The 22,134-nt window shown below is 34.3% G+C and overlaps 1 protein-coding gene across 1 annotated transcript in view; it reads left to right on the forward strand.

The window, feature by feature from the left end:
• The window catches only part of LOC109837669 (selenium-binding protein 1-like), a 19,161-nt gene extending 6,553 nt beyond the window's left edge, over positions 1–12,608 (forward strand). Inside the window, exons 2-7 of the mRNA XM_020405993.1 lie at positions 6,278–6,473; positions 7,350–7,577; positions 8,148–8,379; positions 8,472–8,579; positions 11,003–11,275; positions 12,193–12,608. Coding sequence (XP_020261582.1) covers positions 6,278–6,473; positions 7,350–7,577; positions 8,148–8,379; positions 8,472–8,579; positions 11,003–11,275; positions 12,193–12,474 — 1,319 coding nt within the window. The 3' untranslated portion in view covers positions 12,475–12,608. The remainder of the gene's footprint in view (positions 1–6,277; positions 6,474–7,349; positions 7,578–8,147; positions 8,380–8,471; positions 8,580–11,002; positions 11,276–12,192) is intronic.

Below are 22,134 nucleotides of genomic sequence, written 5' to 3' on the forward strand. Positions count from 1 at the left end.
GGATGTAAAGAGCGGGAGGCCTTTCTACAGGAGAGGACTATGGTGTTTCTCAAGGGATTGACATCAGAGTTCGCTCAGCGAATTGCATTGCTCCTAGCTCAGCCGAAGATTCCCACGCTTGAGGAGGCTATCTCTGCTATGATCCAGGAGGAGACTCGCATTCGGCTGCAGGCGGGGACAGGTGGACTTCCTGTGGTGAAGTCAGCACTGACAGCCTCTAGCAACACTGGATCTAGGAGAGAGACTCGACAGTGCTATAACTGCGGTGCGGTGGGTCATCTACGGCATGCTTGCACCAAGCCATCCAAGGATGGAGATTCGGGTGGACGTGGACAGTTCGGAGGTCGTGGTCGTGGCCGTGGGGGTCGACGAGGTGGAAGAGGAGCAGGGAATCGGGCGAATCTGACGGTAGCAGAAGAAGAAGAAGCTGAGGTGGTCTTTACAGAGGAGGATCGTGCTCTCCTCACGATACTCAGGAAAAAACAGCAAGTAGCAGGGGATGGAGATTTGAGGAATGGGACTGCGGAGGCATCTACTTCGTTCTTCGTCAGAGGCAACACTGCTACCTATGCTCATCCGAACAAAGGTACTGATGACATACATGCTCTTGCTTCTATGTCTCCTGACAGATCATCAGCATGGATAGTCGACTCCGGTGCGTCTTGTCATGTGACAGGTAATGCTAGTGAGTTCTCATCATATACTCACTTAGCATCGCCTGATAGTATTCAAACAGCTGATGGTACATTTCAGCCGGTGGTTGGTAAGGGTACAGTTGATTGTACTGGTTCTGTAACTTTGTCCAATGTTTTGCATGCTCCTTCTTTTCCAGTCAATCTTTTATCTATTAGTTCTATCATCCTCCAACTAAAATGCATCGTCTCTTTTGATATTCCCAAGGTAATCTTCCAGGAGAAGGGGACAGGGCGGAGACTTGGGACTGGCACATGGCGTAGTGGACTGTGGTATCTGGATCGTGAAGGGCTGGATTCAGCATTGGTGTCAGTCATAGAGGAAGCAGGAGTAGGATCTAAAATGAGTGCTGAAAATGAGTTAATGCTCCATCACCAGCGTTTGGGACACTCATCCTTTAGTGTTTTAGGTAGATTGTATCCTTCTTTATTTGAGAAAGCAAATAAACAGAAACTTGTGTGTGATGCATGTGAGTTGGGAAAGCTTACTAGAAGCTCTTATGTTAGTTCTGGTCATAGAAGTTCTCATGCATTTGACCTGGTACATTCAGATGTTTGGGGGCCTTGTTCCACAAGTTCTATGAATGGATACAAATATTTTGTTACATTTATTGATTGCTTCTCTCGTGTTACTTGGTTATACCTGATGAAGAATAAGAGTGATGTGTTTGGGTGCTTCCAAAATTTTCATAAGACTGTTCAGACTCAATACGGAGCAGTGGTGAAAGTATTGAGGTCAGATAATGGGACAGAGTATACCAACAGAGCCCTTGAAGAATATTTGTCAGCTCAAGGAATACATCACCAGACAACCTGTCCATACACTCCAGCACAGAATGGGGTAGCGGAAAGGAAGAACAGACATCTTTTAGAGGTTGCTAGAAGCATGATGATCTCTATGAATGTCCCAGAGACATTATGGGGACAAGCAGTATTGACCGCAGCAGCGTTGATCAACAGAATGCCCTCGAGAGTGCTGGATTGGAAGTCTCCGTGTGAGATATTGAAAGGAGATAATGGTGGGATCCTTCCACTCAAAGTGTTTGGCTGTGTGTGTTTTGTGAAGGACAACAGGCCGTCTGTCGGGAAGCTTGCCCCTAGAGCTGTGAAGTGTATCTTTGTGGGATATTCTGCTACTCAGAAGGGATATGTTTGCTGGAGCCCGGTGGAAAAAAGGTTGTTTGTGAGCATGGATGTGCACTTTCGAGAACTCGAGCCATATTACACTCAGAAGGTAACTTCATCTGCTGGTAACTCGTCCAATACTAGAAGTATGGGGCGAGAGGAGGAGAATGGTGAGAGACCGGAGAACAATGTGGAGAAATCCATTTCTGTATCGATTCCTTGGGAGGGCGAATTGGTTGAGGAGGAGTTGGTTGAGGAGGAGCCGGAGAATCACGAAGAAAAGGAACAAGAGACAAGAGGTGTTAGGCCCACTGTTCAGGGGGAGCTACTAACCTATAGTAGGAAGGGCAAACAAATTGGAGAAACAGTACCTACAGTGCCACTAGTGCTGCCAAGTCTCTTGCCAAAGCCCACCCCGACTCCTGAAATACCTACACCACCACCAATTTCATCCCAAGGTGATAACATTCCTACTGATAACATTCCTCTCCCTACTCCTCCCACACCAATATCAGTACGGAGGACTACTCGCAGTAATGCGGGACATCCTCCCGATAGATATGGTTGGGATCTTGCCCAGTATGTATCATATTCTAGTATCCACCCTGCATATGGAGCATTCATTGCATCATTGGACTCTGTTACTGTACCTAACAATTGGCAGGTTGCTAAGAAGGACCCAAAATGGAAAGCGGCTATGCACGAGGAGTTAGGGGCTCTTGAGAAGAACCGCACTTGGGAGCTAGTAAAACTACCAGAAGGGAAGAGAGCAGTTGGATGCAAGTGGGTCTTCACTGTGAAGCAGAATCCAGATGGACAAGTTGAGCGCTACAAGGCTCGCCTGGTGGCAAAAGGGTATAGTCAGACATATGGCATCGATTATGATGAGACTTTTGCACCGGTGGCGAAGATGAGCACTGTTCGGACCTTAATCTCTCTGGCAGTAAATGGTGGATGGAAGCTACACCAACTAGATGTGAAGAATGCATTTCTTCATGGAGATCTAGTGGAGGAGGTATACATGGAGATACCACCAGGATTTGGTACAGATCAGACAGTGGGAAAGGTCTGCAGATTGAAGAAGTCTCTCTATGGTCTGAAGCAATCTCCCCGTGCTTGGTTCGACAGATTCAGAAGGGCTATGATTGGTATGGGATACCAACAGATCAACGCCGACCATACAGTGTTCTTTCGACGGAGTGGAGGCCACATTACTATGCTTGCGGTATATGTGGATGATATGATTATTACAGGGGATGATGAGAAGGAGATTGCCCAACTCAAAGTGAGACTGGGTAAGGAATTTGAGGTGAAAGATCTTGGCTTGCTTAGATACTTTCTTGGAATAGAGATAGCTCGAGGAGCGGAAGGGATCATCCTATCCCAGAGAAAGTATGCACTGGATCTTCTCAAAGAGACAGGAATGTTAGGGTGCAAACCTGCAACTACACCGATCGACCAGAGGTTCAAGCTAGGTGCTGAGGCTGGAGAACCAGTTGATCGTGACAGATATCAGAGGTTGGTGGGAAGGCTGATCTATTTGAGTCACACACGTCCTGATATCTCCTTTGCAGTAAGCGTGGTGAGTCGCTACATGCACGATCCGAGGAAGGGTCATATGGACGCTGTGTACCAGATTCTGAGATATTTAAAGAGTGCCCCCGGAAAGGGGCTGATATTCAGAAAGAATGGACATGTGAACATCGAGGGTTATTGCGACTCTGACTGGGCTAGCTGTGCTGATGACAGGAGGTCCACCTCAGGATATTGCATCTTTATAGGAGGTAACTTAGTCTCGTGGAAGAGCAAGAAGCAGTCAGTGGTGGCGAGATCGACAGCCGAGGCAGAGTATAGAGCTATGGCCTTAGGAGTTGCTGAGTTGCTATGGTTGAAGAGTATGCTGGTGGAGCTGAAGCTGGATCAAGAAGATAAGATGAAGTTATGGTGTGACAACAAGTCAGCTATAAGTATTGCCAATAACCCAGTGCAGCATGATAGAACCAAACACATCGAGATCGATAGGTTCTTCATCAAAGAGAAGTTGGATAGTGGACTACTGGAGCTAAGTCATGTTTCGACTAAGGACCAGGCAGCAGATTGTCTGACTAAAGGACTCAACTCAGTAGATATGATTAGAGGATGTGACAAGATGGGCTTAATAGATATCTTTCGCCCATCTTGAGGAGGAGTGTTGACATATTAGTATTATTAGGGACTTATTTGTAAGATTTGTAGGGGCCTATATAAAGCCCAAGAGATATCATAATGAATAAGGGTTTTTCATTTCTTCACATTACTTGTGTGGGCTTGGGTGGCATGGCCTCCCCCTCCCCTTCTAAGCTCGCCGATGTAGTAGCGAGATAGCATTGAAAATTAGAGGTCGTTTAACATTATTCAGATGGGTAGAGAGAGTTTGAAATTTATGATTTCTGAAAAGTGGTGTTGATACATTAATAATTAGAAAGATTTACAATTTTCCTCAATGATTTTTCCATATTTTGAAAAAAGTACATGATAGCATCATTATTGATACTATCAAATATATTTATCTCAATATATTTCAGTAAGCAATCATTGAGTCAATCATTACTCATTTTATTCCACAACTTGTTCATTTCATCTTCATTGCAGAAAGAGTTCTTTCCACAATTGTTGTAGCCATAGGTAGAGAATCAATGCCATATTCAAAAGAAAATACACCAAAAGATAGATCTTATTTAGTCTCCACCTTTTCTTCAAAGGTCACCTATCTCCTTCAAATTAGCAAACATTGCATCTCTATGCACATCAACAATATAATTGCCGACTAGAATATTAAGAGGCAAGATCTCAACACTAGTAGTCTCACATGGATAGAATGCAATATCAAGGTTGGGGTCGAGTTGTAGTCTTGAAACAAAGTGATGTCATGTGATACCACTCCACCTAAGGTGGATCCATCCCCGGGTAGAGGTGAACATGCTTACACTTATCCATCTTCAGTTATGAAGAAGATTGACTAGGACCCATAAATGTCAGAATAAGCATTTTTTGAGTGAAACTGCGAGTATACATATTCCATGTTCATTTATAAGAATGTAATAAAACAGTCCAAAAGTTTACAAGTATCACCGAGTATAAAAGTAGCATAGCTAAATTGAGGCAGTATAGGGAGAAAAGAAGAAAGATAAAATGACAAAATTATCAGCCGAATGAAGAACTAGATAGAGTTAGAATTCACTTTGTTTCCTCGCCTTTCACCATGCAACTACTTGTCCTCCATTTGCGAATCGGAATCTTCCCCGTGACACCTTATATCACATTCATCAGCAGTTGCGTTGCCTGCTACTCTGTGAACCGCATCTAGCTACTGAATCAACCTATGAACTCTTTATTTATACACACCTGTAATTTTGGAACACCATACTTGAGCATTAGAACCTTGAGGGTTTGCATAAGGATTATAAAATTGAGATCGTCCTACCATGAGACGAGTGCCGGTCTTCATCATTGTGGCTGTAACACTAGTAAGTCAACAAAGGAACTAGACTTGACATCCTTGGCTAAAGTATTGGAACCGTATTGAATCAAAAAGATTAATCATATTTGTGCATGAGTGCAAGCTTATATTACCACTTATCCATTTTTTCTCACTAAATTCAAGACTAAACCCACTCTCCATTGCTTTTTAGTCTTCTGGGTGAGAGTGTAAAGGTTAGTAGGGTTGAGGGTTTGTCACAAATAAAAGAAAGGCTAAAAACAAGAGGGAAGAATGAGAGGAAGAGAAGAACAAATAAAAGAAAATAAAAAAGAAAACCAAATCAAAATAAGAAGCAAATAAAAAGATGGAGGAAATCAAGTGAGAAGATTAGAAATCTAGGATTGAATCCAGTAGTTAATTTAAATTTAAGAATTACTCTCTTTTTACTCTCTTATTACTTAGAATTATTAAGCATAGAGTATCAAGTTACTAAAAATAAGTGTAACCTATCAAAACATAATCAAGCAATATTACTACTCATGAAAAGAAATGAACAATTAGGTAGTAACCCTAAAATTTAAAAAAAGCATAAACTATCAAACCATTTAAGATAAGTATTGCCTATCAAATTTTTTTCTATCAATTAGTTCTCTAGTTGATTATCCTAAGCATGATCATTTTAAGCACAAAAGAGAGCAATTAAAAAGCCAAAAGGAAATTAATCTAGTTTCATCTAATTCTAGAAATCCTAAAGAGATTAGCTACTCATAGTCTGCCATTGTTTTAGTGCTGTTTCATGATCTAAAGATTATTTCTTTTATGTCACTCCTAGATGAAATTAAATGTTTTTTCTAATTCTTAATGAAGAAATTTATAAGAGGTTTCTGTGCGTTATGTGTACGAGAATCTAGTACTTAACAGATCATACACATACAAAAGCACTTAGAAAATACTTACTCTTAATGCTTTGATTTTACAACGAACATCTTTTAATGTGCAGGAACTGGGAAAGAGAAGCCTGACTACTTGGCGACAGTGGATACTGACCCGAGCTCACCAACCTATTCTAAAGTTATTCATCGGTTGCCTGTGCCTCATATAGGTGACGAATTGCATCACTCTGGTTGGAATTCCTGCAGCTCTTGCCATGGTGACTCGTCAGCGTCCAGACGTTACCTAATCTTGCCTTCGTTGTTGTAAGTCCTTTCGTATCTGGAAGAGTTAGTTTTTTCTTATTCAAAGTGATCGGAGTCAATCGGACAATGTTAATAACCTAATTCCTTTTGTGTTGTATGTTACTAAATACAACAGTTAAGATGCTCCTTGACATTCTCAATGTGCTATCTTTTACTTTTTACTTTTGTCCCTTAGTTTACCTCTTTATATTTTAGTAATGTAATTTTCCCCCCTTGTTTTGCTTGATTCTCAGAATTTTGGAATGAATTCCACAATGTGTAATTCATCTGGAACTTATGAACTTTCTCAGTGCTAGTTTATGATTGCAACAGAAATAAAAGAAAGTAGACAAATAGAAATGTTGGAATTGGAAAGGAAAATTTGGATTCATTTCCTCCTTAACCGATTTTACTTTTGTTTAACTTTTTAACGGAAACAACTAGCAAAATAGGAGGTAGTTATTATTTTTAATTATTATCATACTATTCTTATTTGGTTGTTATATTAGAACCCAAATCTTTGTTAATTCTATACTAGACACCCAAATCTTCGTATTTCTAAATCAGACCGTAAATTGATTAAGTTGTTTTGAATAAGACGCCCAAATCTAAGCTGTTTTCAATAAGACCCCTATTTCGAGCAAATATGAAAAATGTGTATCTAATTTAGAAATATGAAGATCTGAGGGTCTAATATACAAGTAACAAAGATTTGGGTGTCTAATGTGACTACAAACCTATTTTATATTTGGGAAGGGGGTCCATTTTGCATCTTAGACCATATCTACATATGAAGTGGCTGAAATAACCTTCTTTTGTTGGATCGTATCGTCTTTTCACCTTGTCCTGATTATCTTACTATTATTAAATATATCTGTTATGCCGATAATTCTTTAGGTCTGGGCGTATATATGTCGTTGATACTGCAACGAGTCCAAGAGCTCCATCTTTGCATAAGGTGGTTGAGCCTGCAGATATTTTGCAGAAGACAGGACTTGCATATCCTCATACTTCTCATTGCCTTGCATCGGGTGACATTTTGGTGTCTTGCCTTGGAGATAAAGATGGAAATGCAGATGGCAATGGATTTCTCCTCCTTGATTCAGATTTCAAAGTGAAAGGGAGGTATATTTCTCTTACCTTCATGCAATTTCTAATTATGTCTTTTTCTTCCCCTGTTGAAGTTTATGTAATTTTCCATATATTTAACATGTATAAGTTTATTCATTTATCAAGGTTTAGCAAGAAACCAAAATTTAGTGCAATGTCCTTTTTTGTCTAGGAACAATATTAGGTTGAAAGATGTAGCTAATACCTTGTTTTATCTTCCACTCATGGGAAAGCAGTAACTTATCTTGAATGTTAGTTTATTTCTCAACATTCGGAACTACATAATGCTGCAGAATTATCTCAGGTTTGTAAATTTTTACCTCAATGATACCTCCATCACATTGATTAATTGTATTCATCAGTGACAATATATCGAAACTCGTAATATACTAACCCTCCTAAGCTTAGTTAAAAAAAATCATAATCATAGCCTTGTTTTCGTTCCTGTTTTTCACTCTTGCAACATGACATCCCGAAAACTTAAGTTACTTTTAAAATTTGACCTCTTATACTGTTGGATTAACTAATTGCATGTTTCTACTCTTATACAGTTGGATTATCTAATTGCATGTTTCTACTTGTTAGGTGGGAAAAACCAGGCCACAGCCCTCCTTTTGGGTATGATTTCTGGTATCAACCTCGTCATAAAACTATGATTAGCTCATCGTGGGGAGCTCCTGCAGCATTCACGAAAGGGTTCAATCTTCAGCATGTTTCAGACGGTCTATATGGAAGACACCTAAGTGTGTACAGTTGGCCTGATGGTGAACTAAAGCAGACAATGGACCTAGGCAACACAGGACTGTTACCTTTAGAAGTTAGTATTTGCTATAGCTTATGATCTACAATTGGAGAATTGACTGCTTATAAGATCATATTTTAAAGTTACATGGTATTTATGGTTTACAGATTAGGTTTCTGCATGACCCTTCGAAAGACACTGGCTTTGTGGGTTGTGCTTTGACCACCAACATGGTGAGATTTTTCAAGAACTCAGATGGGTCTTGGAGCCATGAGGTACATATTCGTTCCCATTTTTTCTGTGCTACTACAATGATGTTGAGTTGTAGACTCTTTGATGAAGTTAATACTGAATACTCGGAGCAACTCCACCAAAAATCCTGGGTTTAGGTATAAGGTAGCGTGGTGTGCAACCTAATCAGATCAATAATTGGGCATTCATCTGGTACTTTATAATTCTATGCCAATATCGTGTATGTAGACATCTTCCATGATATGCATTTTAAGATGTTAAAACTATTATTGAATTAAAGATGTGATGGCCATAGAAGCTGACATCTTTTAAAACCACTGCATTCTTTATTTGTAGTTAATATTTATTTTAGAAGAGGCTAGTTCAGTGAAAACAGTGATATATGATGAAATTCTAAGCAAAATAAATAGCAAAGGCTTGTACACAAATAATTGCAACTAAAATGCTTTGTTAATGTGTCTTTGGAGTTGGGGTGTAATACTATATTGTTGTATGCAACCAGTTTTGGGTAAATAGTAGTAGATAGGTTGGGGTTTCAAGTTGGAAGTCCCATGCTTTCCATTAAAAAAATGAAGGTACTGCAAACTTTTGAAGTCAATATTCTAATTTTCTTTTGTCTAGTAAGGGGATAATCACATATAACCAGAAATAAGTTTACCAAAATAAGTAGTATAGTTTTCTTCCTTTGGTTCTTTGGAATTGTGTATGAATCAGACAAGCTTCAAGGAACAGTAACTTATATAGATCATAAAAAAATTTCCTTTTCTTGAAACATATTTTATCATTTTGATAGGAATGGGTATGCTATTCAACTTTAAAAATTATAAATATCAAGAATTTTCGAGGTGATAAAATGGCTATCACGTATGTTGCATGGACAGTGGTGCGGGTGCGGACACAGACACGGGTGCGGATATGGGACACGACATAATAGTAAAAGTTAGTATACGGGGACACAACTATATACATACATATTAAAATTAATAATCTATATGACATCGATATTGTTTTTCATTCACATGTTATGAGAACTAAAATCGTTACAATTGTTATAGTTTCTTTTATCGATCAGATTATAAATTAAAAAATCACTCATATTTGAACTAGATACCCAAATGGCCCTTTAAATCATACTTATGAACGAGGCATATGCTAAAACTAACCTGTCCTAATGAGCTGCATACAAGGTGAAGTGCACAACATACGTTCAAGAAGCCTTATCACAAGTTTTTTGACCTAAAACACGTGTTACATAATTGTACACGTCTGAACAAATTTAAGTGTATATCCAAGACGTGTCCAAGGAGTGTTGGACACGGACATGGACACGGATACAAGAGCCTAGGTGAAGTGTCTTGGTGACCTAGGCTATCACAAAATTGTAATAACTACTCCTGGTTTTTCCGTTAATTGAATGATACTCTATTGCTGATAATGATCATGATATCTGACATTTAACATCAAATTATGCTCAGTATGGAGCATATGTAGGGGTGCAAAAATAAATATCTGTATCAGTATCATTTAGGATACAAATCTGATTACTGAATATCTATATGGTTATGGATACGAATATGTAATGAGATAACGAGATCCGGATCCATATCCGAAGTACCCAAATGCATGTTAATCATAGAGTTGTAATTGTTTTGGACGTTAGATTAGTGGATTTGAGGTTAATTTTGATGATCTACTGATCAAATCTTAGCTTTTAGTATACCACGAAGATATTAATCTCTTGTATCGTATAACCTATATTGTATCATATGACCTATATTCTTTTTCAACATTATTTGTTTTTCTCATATCAGTTTTATAACTGCATGCATTTTCTCTTAGTTGAAATGTATCTGTTGCCCATTTTGGAGGATATAGATATGAGTTTTCCTAATAGAGACATTCGTATTCACATATGTATCTGCATCCGTGATTAGTAAGCAAATACAGATGGTAAATATCATATCCGATCCGTTTGCACACCTAAGCATATGGCTCAAAGTTCAGCAGTTTGTCATTTCTCTAAAATTGCCTAATTGATGTATTAACCATTCAGAAAAACAATTTATTCAGGAAAAAAACATTCAAACATTCTTAATCCAGTACTTTTAGATTGTTAGTTCATTGTATCAGCAGTTTGTTGCTGCAGCAGTTATATTTTGATATGCTTCTAATACCCCATATTATTGGCCAATATTAAGTTGGTTGATGCCATGATTTAATTTAACAAGTTAAACCAAAGCGATAACAATTCATTTTATTTTACAACTAACTCTTAGGGATATGGGCTGAATAGGATGTTTATTTATAGGAAATAAGTCTGTGTCAAAATATTTGGCTTTTATTTGGCATGTGTCTGGAAAGTTCACAGTTTGATGCATATGTGCCAAATTCCAATGATTTTTCTGATCTATGAATCATTGCTACATTGGCCTTGTGACTATATTAGGTTGCAATATCAGTGCCCCCATTGAAGGTGAAGAACTGGATCCTTCCTGAAATGCCCGGGTTGATAACTGATTTTCTCATTTCTCTTGATGACCGGTTCTTGTACTTCGTGAATTGGCTTCATGGGGATATCAGACAGTACGACATTCAGGATCCTAGCAAGCCCGTGTTAACTGGGCAGGTTTGGGTGGGAGGACTCCTTCAGAAGGGTAGCAGTGTTGTTTATGTGACTGAAGATGGGAAGGAGTCACAGTTCGATGTTCCTGATGTTATGGTAATTTACTGTTCCTCTGTTAATTACGTTTTTGTGCTATTACTGTCACCATCATTAAGTATTTCTATAGTTTAATTTTAGAAAGTATTACCACTTCAAAGTGTCATTTAAAGTTTTTAAATGACTTCCAAAATCGTTCTGTCTACTTTTAAAAAGCAGATTTTGTACATCAGTCTGTTGATTAAATTCAAATATCTTTTTGCTCATCTTGGCTGCAAAGGAAAGCCATTATGCGGGCAAACAGAGAATTTTATATCCAGATAATGTTAGTTCCATTATTTTTAGAAGTTCTCTAACCCGTGTGAATGTCATTCAAACGTGTGTCAGTTAGAAATCATAGGAAACGATAGTTTCTCACAATATTTTTTTTTCTTCTATTTTCTTATGAGATTGGGAGTTGCGAAACAGAAGATCAGGCAAGGTCACAAGCAATCAGAAGCTTTTAGATAGTCTGATAATAATTTCAGCTATATGTCAGTGTTTAAGGCAAGTCAGTATATGTTTGAAGCCATAACTTAAATCCTCATAATCTTCATTATTATCATCATTTGAACCATCTTAATCAGATTGGATTGGTTATGGAGAGAAACTCTTAATGAGAGGGAGTGAAACTCTTTTTCCTTCTAATTAATGGCAAATCACAAGGTTTCCTAATTTTATAAGCCCAATGTTCACCAAGAGCCCAACGTTGCAAAACTCAACTGCTCCAGTCTTATATTATATGATGTATTGGTGTACCAACTCAATATTAGGTTCTGCTACGTCCTAATGTATTCATTATTTATCATGATTCGTTTGGTTAAACATAATATTTTCCAGTCTTATTAGAGTTTTACGTTTATAGGATTTCTACAGATCTCGTCTGTATATATTAAGGGTGTTATGATCTTTTCTTAACACATTTAGTGTTTTCTCAGGGCAACAAGCTAAGAGGAGGTCCACAGATGATCCAGTTGAGCTTAGATGGCAAGAGACTGTATGTAACCAATTCCCTCTTCAGTGCATGGGATAAGCAATTTTACCCGGATGTCATACAGCAAGGCTCCCATATGCTACAGATTGATGTTGACACAGAGAATGGAGGTCTGTCGTTGAATTCGAACTTCTTCGTGGATTTTGGGTCTGAACCCGATGGTCCATCTCTTGCTCATGAGATGCGATATCCAGGCGGTGATTGCACTTCTGATATATGGATTTGATTGGGATCATTATGTTAATGTGATATTGGATTTGAAAGCAGACAGAATAAAGCTGAATTCATGGTTTAAGAGTTTATTTATTTTAATAAGGATGCTTATTTTCATGCACAAAAAGCCTTCTGTTATTTTCTCGAGTTCTTTCTTCTACTTAATGCATAAAAGCTTTAGTGATGTGCAGTGATGAGTGACTACAAGATCCTCTCATCGTCCCACTCATTATATCTGAAACTTTATGCACTGTGTGACAAGAAAGGTCTCAAATAATATAATTGACGCTTCTTTTAGTTTTGGGTGTTTGGGGTTCCAGCAGGCTGACCCTACCCAACCTGTCATGGGTTATGACCCGGCCTGATTTGTAGTGCAGCGGGTCATATACACAGGTTATGGACTGGGCTGGTCCAGCTCTAGACCTAAATTTTAATTATTAGTTTTTAGTTTTTAATTAACCTTTTTTCATCTTGTAATTGTTATTTAAATTTAAATTAAAGGAAAGCTATTAACTTCCCTTAGGACGTAGGTCATCCTTCGAACTTCGAGCCACGTATATCTTCGTATTTGCGATGTTTTCTGTGTGATGTTTATTTTTGTACAATGTGTATGTATAGATATATATCATTTTAAATAAAGAGTTAAATAGAAAAATAATTTAAATATAATTTCTTGGATACTAATACAAAATTAATATAGTTTAGAAATTAAAAATAAAAAAATTAAAAAAAAGTTAACAAAACCCACTAGCTCATCCATGACCCATAGGCCTTGGGCCGGACTCGCCCCAGCCCACCCCTAGGCGGGTCTTGGGCAGAGCCGGGTCTGATCCCAGACCCGAGATCAAAGAAATAGGCTTGACCCACTCTGACCCGGGCGGATCCAAGTTAGACCTGACCCGGGCGGGCTCGAGTTAGACCTGGCCCAGCCTTGAACTCGACGGGCCGAGTCACGGGCCTAAACCGGCCTAGCCCATGCACACGCCTAGTTTGGGGAGTGGTTAGTCATCTTGAACATTTTCATGGGATAATTTGCTAAAGTGGAATAGATTTTTAAAAGTGAAATAATTGAAAATAATTTTTTTAAAGTAGGATATCTTGTGGGGTAATTTGTGCAATCAACAAGTTTATAATTTATGTTTTTTGATGATATAATTATCACTTATATATTTTGATATAATTATCACTTATATATTTAAACTTGTTGCTATTAATTAATAGTTATTTGTATAATGTTATAGTTACTGTGCAATAACTTTCAATAAGACTACAATATATTATTAATAACTGTTATAATAATTGTTAGTTTTTTATTTTTTGAATTATTATTATAATACAAGTCTAAAAAATAAATTTTTTTATGTTTTTCCCTTTTTGGCTCTTCCAAATCTCTGTCTTTCATATCTCAACTTCAATTATTTTTTATAAATTATGAAGATACTAATTTTTACTTTAAATTAATTTTAGAGATATGATATTCGGTAAAAAAATTAAAAGTCACATTGCATAGTCTGCGTCCGCACTTTGCCGCCTAGTCACCATGAAATAATTAATGCAATGTCATTCATCATGACCTTTTGTGTCAAAGCCTTAAAAAGCTCCTAGAACACATCATTTCTTCAACAGTCCTATCACTATGCAAAGGTGACTCGGACAATCAACTATCGGCACTTGTGACCATCGCATTTTTTTACACATTTACACCCTTATTTTCTATTTTATTTTAAATAAAATATTTGCTAATAAATGTTTTTATCTTAATTTGTAGGTTAATAAAGATTTAATGAATAAGAGCCCAAAAGAACTCAATTCCCTAAAATTTTCATTTTGTTGAAGTTTTTATTGAAGCCTAAGATCAAAACAAGCAAACCATAGAAATCCAAATAGTCTAAGAATTTCTACCAAATTTAGAATAGAATAAGTATCGATATGAGTATCGGTATCTATACCGATACTAGCATTGATATTAGTATCGATATAGGTGTCGATGCGCATTAAATAATTACATATTAAAGGCTAAAGTTATTTTATTTGGGGGATAAGATTGATAATAGGGCTAATATTGATTGATGTACTCTATAAATAGGGTTAAAGAGTGAGAGTTTGAGAGTGTGAAAAAAATTATAAATTATTTTTAGAGAGAAATACTTTTAATTATGTCTTCCAATTTGTAAACTTTTAAGTTTGCATAAATAAATTGTTTTCCTCTCTTTAAAATTACTTTTCTTCTTCTTCATTGATGAAGATGAAGATTTGCTTTCAAGGGACCAACCCATTGCAATATAAGTTTTATTTTTCTCTTTTATTTTCTTAATTTAAAAATTCATGTTTTATGATTTTATCTTATTTTTTATTTTTATGTTGGTAGATTATATTTATTTCATGCATTGTAGTGTAAGTTTACTTTCATGCTCTTTTATTATTTTGTTGTTTATTTTTCACGCTTTGTAGAATTTATTTTGTATTTTTTCTTTTGTAGTATATATTTACTTTTATGCTTTTTTATTTTCGTTAGTTAGATTTTTTTATGCTCATAGTTTAGATATTTATTTTCTTGTTTTTGTTCTTATTTTTGTAGTTAGTTTTTATTTTAGATATTTTTTTATGCTTTATAGTATAGATTTTATTTTCTTATTTTTATTTTTTAAAACATGCAACAAAATCTTGTAGGAGTTTTAGAATTGTATGAAACTAGTTTGATTTCTTTTATAATTTATGGATTTCTCTCTTTGTGCTTAAAATGATCATGTTTAGAATAATTAACTAGAGAACTAATTAGTAGAAAAAGAATTTAATAATCTATACTTATCTTGAGTGGTTTGAATTTAATAATCTATACTTATCTTGAGTGGTTTGATATGTTATGTTTAAGAATTCTAGAATTACTATTTAGTTGCTTGTTCTTTTCATGAATGAAAATTTACTTGGATGATAATTTGATAGGTCATGATTTCCTTTAATGGTTTGATAGTCTATGCTTAGCAAATCTAAAGTAAAACATGATAATAAGGGAGTAGTTTATAAATCCTAAATAAAATTAACTAGTGAATTCAATTCTATATTCCTATCTTCTTTACTTGATTTCTTCCTGTTAGGTCTCATGTTTATAAGCCTACCATCTAATCTAGTTTTGATGATTAACAAATAATTCCTAACATTATTCGTCAAGCGTTTGTATTTGCTTGTTAGGAATTCTACACAAAGATCCTATGCTAGATGTTGGTTGGACTTGCGCCTTCACGATGATATTCAAAGGAGGTTGGAAGGAAAATCGGAATGAACCCGTCGCAATTTAAGTCAAATATTCTATTGCACTTCATCCATGTTTTACCAAGATCGAGCTTAACATAGATCATTTGCTTGGGTATAGTAGTTTAGGAGATTTACTTCATGTGTCATACTTAAAAGCTCAAATATTACACACATACACGTTTTTGTTTTATAGCTTCCAAGTTTATTCGTATAAATATGAAACTAATAGTTATATATATACATACATATTAGTTTCATATTTATCATCTTTGTTTGGGAAAATAATGTGTTTACGTATTAAAGATTTGATTATACTATTTTATATACTTTCTAAAAGTCTATTAATCCATTTTACAAAATCTCAAGAATATGCAAGCTTGTTTGAGAAAATTTCATCAAAAATCAAGTGTTTTGAGATTTCGTATTTTGACTAATTTTGCAAAATGATAAGTTTTCATAAACGAGAAATGTTATTTGAAAAATTCCTTTTCTAACATGCCTGTTTTTATCAGAATAAATATTTCCCCAAGTTTCATAATTTTTAGAATTTATTTCCTATTTTTAAACACACATTGAAAATTAATTTTACTATTCAAAATAAGTTGTGCACGTTTTTCGGTCGACTGACTGTTCATATCAGTCGACCGATAAACTGCTTTGCAATGTCGATTTTTATTTCTGCTTAGTCGATTGATCCCTATCAGTCGACTGATCAACCTCATCAGTCGACTGATGATGTTCATCAGTCGACCGATATCGGCTAGTTTGCACAGTAACAGCTAGTTTTGAGTTGTTTTGTTTGGGAGGTTATATATAGCCTTCAAGTCTTGTTCTTTCCTCATGGATGTTTAAAAGTGAGTTTTATCAGTTTGTTTATAAAATTTTAAAGTGTGTTTTGGTTTTGGCAAAAGAGTTTACAAAATGAAGAGATCATTTCGGTTTTGAGCATCAATTTTCAAATCTCTACCTACCTTGTTCTTGGAGAAGTTTTCTAAACTCAAATCTCTAGCTAATCTATATTTTTTATTATCATATTTATTAAGCTAGATTTACATCAAGTTTAATTTTTGATTATTATTCATTGTTTACACACACACCCACTTGAGCTTAAGTTATATCACATATCATTTATTTTGGGTTGTGGGTATATTTCATTGAGAGAGCTTAATTTTTGTTCTTATTTATATTAGAGAACAAATCTTATATTTGCACTTTCATTGAGAGAACACGTTGTAGTACACAATGACACTTAGATGAGTGGTTGGGAGAAGAACATGATCAATTCCAAGAGGAGTGGCTTGGTTGTAAAAGCCTAGGGAGAGGTAGTAATTCTAAGTACTTGAGGAATGTGACATGGTCGGCCAACACTTAGAGGAGTGCATTGTGTGATTATCAACGTGTAGATTGTAAGCGTTGAAAATCGATTTGTGTAGTTATTTGAGATAGTGGAGAATCTCCTCGAGGGTGAGGAGCGGAGACGTAGGTCGAGGGTTGACCAAACTCCGTGATCATATTGCTTGTTTGTGTTTGGCATTAGCGCACTTATTCTTGTGTATATTTTCATATCGCCTATTGTCTCATGTTTATATCGCCTTTTGTTTAATTCCATATACTTGCATATATCTCTTGTATACATCATATTGTTGTCTCATGTTTATATCGCCCCTTGTTTAATTCCATATCCTTACATATATCACTTATATACATCATATTGCTAGGATATTGTTAGTAAGTTTTAATTTGGCATCGAAATCTGATTAGATTAGCAATTACCCTATTCAACCCCCCTAGGGTACTTTCACTTCCATCTTTTACTTGTTTTGATTTTCCTGTTTTTAATTGTTTTTTCTCTTCTTTATTTTGTTCTTTTCTATTTCTTTATTTTTTTCTCCTTATTTAGTCTTTATTTTCTTTTATTTGTTCACTCTCTTTCCTCGTTCTTGTTCTAGTTTTATTTTATTCATAAACAATCACTCAATCTCTATATCTTTACATTCTCACTCCTCTTTATTCACACGCACATCTAGAACCATTATTAGAATTTTTCCTACAAACCTTCCTCGTGGGATTAACATTGTAACTATATTATAACTTGATTATGCACTTGTAATCTTGATACTATTTTTACAATATATCACCATGTAAAGTAGGTTCTAAGTTAATACTGCACACACTTAGTTGATGTTACCTACGTGCCCCTGTAAACCCTTAATAAATAACGAAGATTTCCACCAAATGGAGGTATGTAATTTCATGCACAAAAAACCCTGAAGAGTACATTTTGTTTTCTTTTTATATTAACTAGAAACAATCATTCAATTGAGCGTTTGAGGGCATGCCAGAGAAAATAATATTTGGTGCCTTTGTTACTCCGTTATCTATGGAGCGACGAATATCACAAAGATACATAAAGGGAGAATCAACCATTAAAAGTAATTAAGGGAGACTAAAAATTAAGTTTAACCCTCCTAAATCACAAAAAATTAAGTTTAACCCTCCTAAATCACATATCAACTTCGCGATGTAAACACTATGCATTATTAGGTTCTTAAAGGACTACAAATGAAAATTGTAAGTTTCTTTCATTAAGAATAATAACATATGTAGCGAAAAAAGGGAGTCAAAAAATAACAAAGTAACAAAATATGTTGTTGTTTTTTTTTGTGAAACTTATAAATTTTATGCATTAGGCTTCCCTATCTATACTACATATAAAAGAGGATTGACTTGTTAAAACTTTTGATTTCCCTTTTTATTCTTTTAAGTTTGATAATTCTCAAATATGTCATTAGTTGTAATTAATCATTCGATAATTATATATAGCCTCTTATTAATAATGCATTTCCTCACTTTTTCAAAACCTTCAGTTACACTATTATTTTCTTAGTTAATTATATTATTTAATAGAAAATTTAAAATTTTTATCCCTAATTTATCTTCACATAATATCTAAAATTCTAGAAAAATTAAGAATAAAAAAAATTCATTAGGTTTTTTGCCTTATGCCTTTGGGTTTCACCTCTTATGGAGAACTACCTGTTACCTTTCACTGTTATTAGCTTTTTAAAAGCATGATAATAATATAAAAATAAGACGTATTTATTGTAATTTCAGTAGCATTAATAGTATAATGATTTTAATAGTATATTTTAAATTAATAAATAACACAGTAATTTAATAATTATACAATTTAGTAAATTTTTATTTACTAATATTATAATAAAATAATTATTAAATTAAAATATAGTTACTAGTAGTATTATAATTATGCTATGTGTGATATTATTATAATTAAAAAGAAAAGAAATTATTTAATGTATTATAATTATTTAATAAATTATGAATAAATTATAATAATTATCCAAACTATAGTAATTAATCAATATAGTTCTTTATACATAAATTTTTATCGTGCAATTTATTAATTTAAATAAAATTATAATTGTTTAGAATTTATATTGCTATATAAGTCATTTTATTATTTTACAAAAAAAAAACATAAAAAAATATTCTTGTGCAAAGCACGCACATTATACTAATATAATAAAAAAACTGGTGAGGATTAAAAAACTTTGAATGAAAAGAGGAAAGTGTCCTTTATTCCACAAAAGAGGAGGGTAATTTTGTAATTTTACATGAATATTAAATGCTTCACATGTCCCTATGCACTATTTCACTCGTACACAATTAAATTCAAAACAGTACTTAGGGGCTGTTTGGTTGCCTCTTTTAGAGGCTGAATCCCTATCAAAACTGACAAAAACTGTCAGTTTTAACAGAGAATCTTGCAAAAACATCTTTTTTCGAGGCGTTTTTGGGTGATTTCTTGTCAAAACTGATAGTTCTTGTCAGTTTTGACAGGGATTCAGCCTCTAAAAATGACAACCAAACAACCCCTTAGCACATCCCCCTCTAACAAACACAACTAAAATTTTACAAGTTAACATTTGTAAGATACTTAAGTCAACGAAGTTTTTATGCAACTTAAGCGTTACAAATACAAAATAAAAATAAAGTAAACTAAAGCAATTATAATTATTAAATGCAGAATCTCAAATTTTCAAGGGAAATTTTTGTATAACAAATCCAAGATAAGATTTTCCCTAATCAATGTACAGCTTTCACGAACTAGTATAACGACAGACAAGAAATGATAATGTGTATATCTAATTACAACATAAACCTTTAAATGTTAGAAATTTTAAGAAAAGAAAATGACGAACTTGAAGTATAAATTAAATACTATTAAATTAGTTCAAATTAAAAATAAATACTACTATTTAGCAAGTGCATTTGCTTGTACAAAATTGGTAGTATACTTGAAAAGCAGTAAACATATTCATTCCAAAGAAATTTAGCGAGTTATCATTGCTTACGTAATGAATACATATTAGATACCAATCAATTGCCTAACAAGTTAGCACCAAAGCTCTCTGATGACTAAAACATTTTGGTTAATTAGATTATTTACTTGAGAAAAAGAAATGGAGTAATCTAGTTGGTAATCTAATTCAGTGACCTAGTATGTAAATGTATAAATCGAAGAGCTAATAGGTTTCCCACGATTAAAAAATTTCTAAAAATTTGTTGAGTGTAAGTGCTTGACCTACTCAAAAGAGCTGTTTGGTTCATCTATTTTATCGAAAAGTTTTGGGAAAACACCTAATAATAACATTATTGTGAATAATATATTTCTATAGATTTTTATAAACTGTGTTTGGTTCCAAAAAAAATTATAGAAATATTTTCTATAAAGTAGGAAAAATTGTACTATTTTAGAGAAATCAACTTCCTTCCTAAATGGGAGGAAATTGCAATGAAATCTGATATTTATGTTAAATATTAATAAAGTACATCCGTATTACTTTTCTATAAAATTTAAAATTGCCTACTTCTTTTATGAGTATCACTTTTTCATAAAAAATCTTATCTAACCAAACAAAAGAAAAAGATAACAACTTATTTTCTATAAAGTTAAGAATTCAATTTCTATTTCGAATCGAACAAGGAAATAACAACAAACAAGAAAAATAGTATTTTTTGAGTTCTATAAACTTCTCCTATAAAATTTTATAGAAATACAAGAAAATTAATTTTTTAACACTTTTCCTTTCATTTTTTTTATAGAAATCGAACCAAACAACCCCAAAGTCGCAACAAGAAATAGACCTGACCTGACATGCCTACAGCTTGATTTTTGTAGAATCGAACCTCAATCTTTCATCTTGAATGACGTACGCATCATATGTAAAAACATATATAGACAAATGAATAAAAAAAATATGGGAATATTTTACTTAAGGGTCTGTTAAAGGAAAACCATTAAAAAAATCCTCTGACACAAAAAAAGTGTCAGTTCTGCCAAAACAAAAAAGGAAAATACGAAGGAAATCATGTTCCACCTCAGCAAAAATGTAAAAACACATTCCTCTCTAAAAACCCTGATTTCGCCAGAAAAGTCAATAAAACTGAATAAAAAATTTATCTTTCTTTTTCCCATGATCGTACAAAGAAAGAGGGTAATATTATAATCTCAAAGAATTTTTTTTGCTAACGCTCGATGGGAGCTTGAGACCATTTGGTTGAACTTCATCGTTACCAGCTTGCAGATAGGGGAATTAGGGTTTGGAGAGGAAAATGAGAAGAGAAAAGTTAGTGTTAGGGTTTACTCTTGAGGGTGGACAGATCTCTGCCATCGACGCCTATGGAGTAGGGTTTTGATGAGAAAAGGGTACACTAAAATGGCAGGTTTTAGATGATGGTTTGTGATTGGGATGACTTAAATGAAGAAATAACGACTACTGATTGATTTTGTGTGTTTGGATTAGAAGTGTTATGGGCCTGCATTAGGGATAACTACAACATTGGTATCATATTTTTTTAATTAAAAAAATAAAAATAATAAGAGAATCTATTCATACATTAACTACTTTCTTTCTTTTTATGTTGAACCAAAATATAAAAAATAGTAAAAAAATACTCATATCCCATATATTTTGATGAAACAAACACAAAAAATATTTTTACATGAAAATAAATAAAACACAAACAAGTAAAGGAAACATATTTCCTCGTAATTATGGAAAACAACGAACATGCCCTTTAAGCTAACAATTAAAAGGTAACATTTAGGGGTGGAAGTGAACCAAATAATTAATATAAATAGTTCAGTTATTATTCGTAGAGGTATTCGATCAAGTTCGATTCAACAGTTCATTTAGAACCAAACAAATAATTTTTCGAAATCGGTTTATAAATGAATAGAATTTAACGAAGTGTAAGTTCGATTCGGGAGTTCATTAACTATTTGATTAGTTTTGCATTTTAGTCCTATTCATTGAACTTATTGCAAATTTACTTGTGCAGATTTTTATTTACAATATCACCCTTATAAATACGTAAGAGTGGATTCTAGACCTAG

The sequence above is a fragment of the Asparagus officinalis genome, chromosome 4 (genome assembly GCF_001876935.1).
Source record: "Asparagus officinalis chromosome 4, Aspof.V1, whole genome shotgun sequence".
Classification (NCBI taxonomy): domain Eukaryota; kingdom Viridiplantae; phylum Streptophyta; class Magnoliopsida; order Asparagales; family Asparagaceae; genus Asparagus; species Asparagus officinalis.